This window comes from Triticum dicoccoides, chromosome 4B (genome assembly GCF_002162155.2).
Source record: "Triticum dicoccoides isolate Atlit2015 ecotype Zavitan chromosome 4B, WEW_v2.0, whole genome shotgun sequence".
Taxonomy (NCBI): domain Eukaryota; kingdom Viridiplantae; phylum Streptophyta; class Magnoliopsida; order Poales; family Poaceae; genus Triticum; species Triticum dicoccoides.
Window position 1 is genome coordinate 82,550,696 of NC_041387.1, and position 6,829 is coordinate 82,557,524.

Consider the following 6,829-nt stretch of genomic DNA (forward strand, 5'->3'; position numbering starts at 1 on the left):
AAAAAAAAAAAAAACTACTAGTATGAGAGCTATGTATTTTGCAGCGGAACTTACCAGTATCACTCCCCCTTGGCAGATACAACCGTGGCCGATGTTGTCGGCGGAAACACTTGCCACGATATCGGGGAACGTCTCAGACCAACAGTTCTGCCAACAGCTCAAAAGTCAAAACACACACAGGGAGAAGTCATATGTAAAACAGAAATTACGGGATGAGATATAGGGTAGTATGTGTGTTACCTCGTCCATGAAGATGCGGACAAGGTCGGCTCCAGTGCACATAATCAAGCCAGTGTCCCGAGTGCCATTCGCCGTGAACCCCGGCGGGGGAAGCTCGAGTAAGCCTGGGAGCGTGGTCGCACGATACAGCTGGTGGTCGAGCACCTCGCCGCCCAGGGCTGCCGGCTGCCACATTGGCTCGCCCTGCTTCATCAGCATCATGAGCTCGCGGAGTGCAGCGAGGACGTGCCTCTCAAGCGCGGCGTGCTCCGGGCCGCCGGCGGCGGATGCGCAGCCGCCGGGAGCACAGTGACCCATGGTGTCCGCCATGAGATCGTCCTGGCGTAGCGGAAGCGGCATGACGGGGTCGACGTTGAGATCGCAGAGAATCCGTGACGAGCCTGCAGTTCCAGCAGAGACACCGTGGAGGTAGGCCGTCCTGTGGAGGAGTTCGGCCTTAAGCCTCGCGTTCTCCATGTGTAGGCGCCGCAGCTCCGGGGTCAGCGGCCTAAAGAACACCATCGGGCCTTTGCATGTGGGGCAGGTCTTCTTCAGTATTGCGGCCTTCATGGCTCGATTCTCTTCTTCTAGCATAATGTTCTCCGTCCGGAGCACCATGTTCTGTTGACGCTCATTCTGGTTCTGCATTTAGTTATTTGATGATGATTGAGGTGCTAAACCTAAGGAATATAGTCCAACTAGTAACAGTAACATGGCAAAACAAGTTCATCATAATAAAAATATGTCAAAACAAGCATACATGATTTCTCGTTTAATAAAACGTATTAGTACTTGATCAAATCTCGTGGTAAACATCAATCGAAAATTAAGACTGGTCCGTACCTTCTTTGCATTGCGTCGATTCTGGAACCAGAACTTGACCCGAAGAGGATCCATGCACACCTTCTTGCTGAGGGCGATACGTAGATTCTCATCGGGGTGGGGACATTGCTGGAACATACTGCACATCACAAGAGTGGATTGGCTCAAGTTGTTTTTGGATATATATATTAAGTGCGTGTTTATACATACGCTTCAAGTTCCTGAATTTGGCGGTTTGCATGCCTGCCCCTCTTCCTCATGTGACTAGCACTCCCGGCATCAGTAATACCTTCATCCGCGGTAGCAACATCTTCATCATCATCCATCGTGCCCGTGTTGCTCCAGATCAAGTCTTTGTCATCGACTGGGATGCTGAGGTCGATCTCATCATGCACTTGGCCGTTTTGTGGTTGCCACTCTCCAACCATGGCGACCTGCTTAAAACAAATAGCATGTCAAAAACATTACGACGCACGGATCAATAGCTACAAGAAGTAAATAGTAGTAAAATAAAATCCTTTAATACGTTAAGGTTTCATGAAACTATTGACGTTATGTTTTTAAAAGTCTAAAACAGAATCTAAAGAGGGAATATGAAGGAAAACTGCACATGATTAACAGTTACGTCTACAGTAAGTGTGTAGTTTTATTGCATAAACTCCCCAAATAATTCTACTATGCTTAAAAATAAAGTTCAGTTCCATTATAATTGACTACTCACAAACAGCATGTATATAGAATTAAACATTAAAAAAAGGTTAAGTATTTTGGTACTAGTTTGTTAACATTAATTGTTTTTTTTTAATGTTGGCAAGCTGCCAAATTCGTTGATCAGAAGAAGGTATTACAAGAACAACCCCAAAGGAGGAATGCACCGCATAAAGGCGAGTGCTAAAAAAAAGAAATGAAAATAGGGCTGCTCGGTTAATTGAGGGAAACCGGGCTAAAACCAAAGCAGCGCCTAGATAAACTAGGACTAAAGCACCACAACATAAACAAAAACGCCGGAAATTCAAAACCCCACAACACACCCGGGCGGGCACTCGAGCGCCTACGCTGTTACCAAAGAGCACACCGACAACCGTCGTATTGTACCGGCTGCTACGAGCATATCCGCAAACATCGAGGACACCGGAGAGGAACGATACATCCGAAAGAGCGAGACATATGCCGCTCTGATCCCACGAGGCTAGCTGACATAGCTCGTCTGGCGCTACTTGCATACAAAGGGTGCTCCTGCTCCTCTCACCGTCGACCGATGATCCACTCCAAACGGACTCACCACCAATGCTCCATGCTCACCAAGACGCTGCCCGCTCCAGATCCACCACACCACCACCAAGCAGATGCTTCCAACACCAGACTTGACTCCAAGGCAATGCTTCCAACAAAGTAATGACGGCAAAGACGCCACCATTGCACACGGTTTTCACCAGGAGACAAGAACACGGAGCAGGGAGAGGTGTCGGACCCCCTTGATGGCACCTCCAACAAGGGAAATCACACCCGAAGGCGTCATTTGCCATCAGCTCAAACCAGAGTCGAGCATGACTTCCGTCAGGGAAACCGAGCACCTATGCTGCGATGACTTCGCCAAACACACCACCACCAAACCGGAGCAGCAGGCGCCACTTGCTGCACCGCACAAAACTAGCAGGAGCACTGCTGGCTACACAAGCCTAGAGCGTCCCGAAGGCACAGCCCAGACCACGCCACCCCAGACCACCATCCCGACAGGGGGCTACCACAGTCCGCTTGGCGTCAGTCGCCGGCCGAGCCACCTCCGGCCGCCATAGCGCCAGATCTGACCGACATGGCCCGTCAGATCTGGCCGCTCAGGCCAGAGGCCACCAGCTAGGGGAGCCCGCGTCCCCCAGCATCACCCTGCGACGACGACGCGCACGTCTGCGCCGCCCCTGGGCATCCCCGCAGCAGTGACCATGCCCAACCCCATCGACGCGCAGCCAAGGGCGCGCGCACCAGGCGTTGGACGAGCACGCGGCCAGGCGCCTCCACCGCGCAGCCACGGACGCGAAATGCACGGATCTGGGCGCGCAAACCACAGATCCCAGGCTCCAGCAAGCGCCGGCGGATCTCCATGGACGCGCTGTGATGCAGCCCCTCTCAACGCGCCAGACTGGCCAGGGATAGCGCCCCGCCACCGCCTTCCTCGGGGCCGGCCCGGGCTTCGCCGGCGGGCGCCCTCTGGCGGCGGCGAGACAGGTGGGGGAGGGGGTGAGGACTATGGCGGCGCTAGGGTTTCTACCCCCGTGTCGCCAAAGCTAGGCGGCACGGGGGTCGGGACTCGGGAGAGACGGTTCTAAAGAAGTTATGCCATAGCTCTAGAATTTACTGAAATCCCAACTGGCAAGGAACTGACAATAGTGGAAAGTTTACAAATGGAATGAAAAAAATAGCTCAACTATCATATTACTACACAAAACTAACTTCGAGGACCCATTGTATTTTGTTTTGTTAATAAAATGTGGCTACAGAGGATACTATATGGGCTGGGTCGAAGGAGAGAAACCAATAACTCATATATTGCCTCAAAAGCTTATAGAAGAAAACACACATCTCATTAAACATCCATTGGATGAAAACCAGAGCAGCACTGACCCTCTAAAGTAAGCAAAGCCAAAACCTATTACTCGGAGAGAAGTTGATTTATATGTGAACTAAAAAAACTCTGATCTACTCTATTAGATACTGAAATCTAACAAGATCTTCAACTAATATGGGAAACCAAGTGATGTTTGATCCTACGGAGAAACGACTTCAATTAAACGATAATAACTTTATCTGACTGCCTTTATTATTTTGGACACAACAACACAATCAGATCTATAGAATCAACCATAACACTACCAATAGCAAATAAACAAATCTAAGATCTTAAAGCTTGCTTAGGGGAGGTAGGTAAATGCAATATCGTCTCCACAACAAAGCAATTCAATACCAATTGTGTCAAAGAACCCACGCTCAACTTTAGACATTGTAGATCTAAAAATTAAATTAGAATAGGTAAATACAATGCTAAATGATCTATTTCGTAGGAAATACCTTTGACGGGCAGTTCTCCTCCTTGCTTGCGAGCGCAACATTAGATGAAAACATTATAGCTATATGGCGATACGAATGCAACCTCGACGTCTCGTGGTGCAGATCAACCAGGACCGTCGGTATTTAAAGGCCATCCGACTGACGGAAATGTCTATACTGTCCAAATCCGTTTCATCCATTGTGGTAACGTAACCTCGTGAGATTCTAGAAGGGCGGTATGATAGGTTGTCCATTAATGACTCCCTAAGCATAATGTAGACTAAATCGATTCGTATCGGGGAAAATATTCTAAATTAATATAAATTTAATATTTCTACCAAATATAATGTGGATATCGATCTATGCATTGATGCCTTCTTCAAAATTTTACTATATTTCTATGTATATCTATATAGTTATTTTGTTTCATTATTTTTGATTTCCTAGAAATCAAAATCAATGCCCCTTAATTTATTATTTTTATAGAAAATCTATAATTATAACCAAAGGCAAGAATATTGAAGATTCGGGTAATAGCTTGGCAACCATATTCTTGTTAAACAGAAGTGTCACAACATACGCAACCTGGCCCTAGTCCGACCCAAAAACCCTGGTCGAGTCAGGTTGGGTCCATGCCTCGTTGTGCAGTCTGAAAGACAATTTAGGTCGAGGCGGTCTTTAAATTTCAGATCAAAAAACAGACTGGCCTGACCCAATGCTAGAAATTTATATGGGACATTAGGAGTCATAGTTGTAGGACTGAAAGTTGCATTACTAGTGATATGGTCAAAATAGAGAATAAGTAGTTTTAACACAAGTATAACCCTTGTTCGGTCGTGGCCCCTCCCCTGATTATGTAAACCTAGCTCCACATCTACCTCCTAGCTGCTCTTATCAGTCAAGGCGATGATACATGCATTTTTGCATCACTATTGCATAAGATAAATTGCTCTTATACTATACATAGTTATCCATGGTTTCTACTTTTTAACTCTACTCCTTTGTAATTGTAGACAAACATAGGTAGGAGAATTTTAAGAGGAAAAGTGCATTTTCATAGAGGAAACCCAAAAAATACTATGCAAACATATACATCAAAGGATCAAGGAGGCAGAGGGCCACCCCTAGGGGAGGCCGGGGGTACACGGCAAAGTCAGGTGATCCTCTCCTTAAGAAACTTTCGTGGCTGCATGAGGGCCACCAATATCCCATTTGCATCTCCTTCTAAGTGAAGTACCTATTCTTCCTCTAAGGGCACACCATAGTTTTCCCATGATTTTATGAGGCGGTGGACACCTCTAGAGCACCTTAGTTTCTCTCTCAGAGGGGTGATTTTGCTAATTTTGGCACCTCCAGGGAATCAATGCCTTCATCATCACCAACAACAGTCCAATATTGGGAGCATTGTCATCCACACATGATCCTCAATAGAACATCATCCCAAAACTCGTCGCCATTAACAAAATCCATGTGCAATTGGTGTAGTTTGGTTATTATGATCACTTCTTGTTGTTAACTGAAGTTTAGAAGTTGATTCTTTAGTATTTATTTGACGAAAGATTTCTACTTTAAGATTTCCATCATTTTTCATCTCCTGTTGAACATTTTCATTTTCATGACTTGTGATCAATTCCATCACATTCTTGAGGACATGGAAGAAAGCCTGGTGTTGTGAGTCATGTGAATTTCCAGTAAAGATTCACCAATGCAGGAAGGTTCTATACAAATGGTTTTTACCCCCTTTCCGCGACGAAGTTTTAAACCATCGCTTTGCCTATGTGTGTGATAGGGGAAGTCCATCCCACATGACCCAGAAATCACCGGCAATAGTTCCTTCGGTCACACACGCATGGCAAAAAGAGCTCGTGTGCAATCGTGCAAGCCATCGCAAACAATTATACGGGTCAAATCATGTGAGATATTCTTAGCATCCCACATAGTGAATCCCAGACAAATGTTTCTGTTCATACGTACATCACACACAATTTTCCGCACCACATCGTCTGTGATAGCGTTGCCATCACAGGCGGTACTTATAATTTCATCATTTGTGTTACTGAATGCATCACACATGGTACCTAGAAGAAATTGTATGGCATAGGTTGCCCATCACACACACTTTTTATGTGGAAATGTTTGTGCAAGGTAGCCTAATGCAAACAATTGTCCAGAGGAAGTCATGTGTGATTATTCATTGATCCAACACGCCTACTTTCTAGAAACTGTGAAGGTTGTCTGAGGTCATCGCCCACGGGGTTGTCTCGATAACCGCATGCAATAGAAAAACCAAATAAGTAGGCCTATTATTTTTAATTCATTTAGTAATAAAATTGACACTTCATGTCAAACATACAATATATTTCATTTTCGTATTACGGCTACCAGGATTTCATAATTGAAATACATCAGAGTAAAACATCATATAGCTTCAGCACTCAGTTACACCATATAGGTGTATAGCAACCCCATTATGCAAGGGCACCAGGTTTCACATGCAACATTTAAAACATTTGGAAATTAGCATCATAGACGGTAGATAGACAGATGAATCTCATCTGGAAAACTACTAAAGCGGAAGGCGAATATTGCGCCTTCAATGATTTTGAAGGTCCTTACAATTTAGGCCAATGCTTGTGGATGATTAACCGCCCATTCTTCATCTTCTTGAGGAAGAAATCCATATTGTGCCATGGGTGTTCTATGAATACCTTCCTCGCCTGTTGACCTTACAGGTGGTTTGCGAGCT

General features: G+C 45.6%; 1 protein-coding gene across 6 annotated transcripts in view; it reads right to left on the reverse strand.

Moving 5' to 3' along the window:
• Positions 1 to 4,186, reverse strand: part of LOC119295160 (homeobox-leucine zipper protein ROC6-like) — a 6,400-nt gene extending 2,214 nt beyond the window's left edge. For 3 of the 6 annotated variants that reach the window (XM_037573505.1, XM_037573506.1, XM_037573503.1), the window contains exons 1-5: positions 2,097 to 2,404; positions 1,252 to 1,475; positions 1,063 to 1,180; positions 241 to 861; positions 55 to 147 (exon numbers count right to left, since the gene is read on the reverse strand). In XM_037573505.1, the coding sequence (XP_037429402.1) occupies positions 55 to 147; positions 241 to 861; positions 1,063 to 1,180; positions 1,252 to 1,475; positions 2,097 to 2,264 (1,224 nt within the window). In that variant the 5' untranslated portion in view covers positions 2,265 to 2,404. Of the gene's footprint in view, positions 1 to 54; positions 148 to 240; positions 862 to 1,062; positions 1,181 to 1,251; positions 1,476 to 2,096; positions 3,339 to 4,104 lie in introns of those variants that run through there. The other 3 variants (XM_037573509.1, XM_037573508.1, XM_037573504.1) reach the window with 3 other exon arrangements.
• Between the last annotated feature and the right edge of the window lie 2,643 nt (positions 4,187 to 6,829).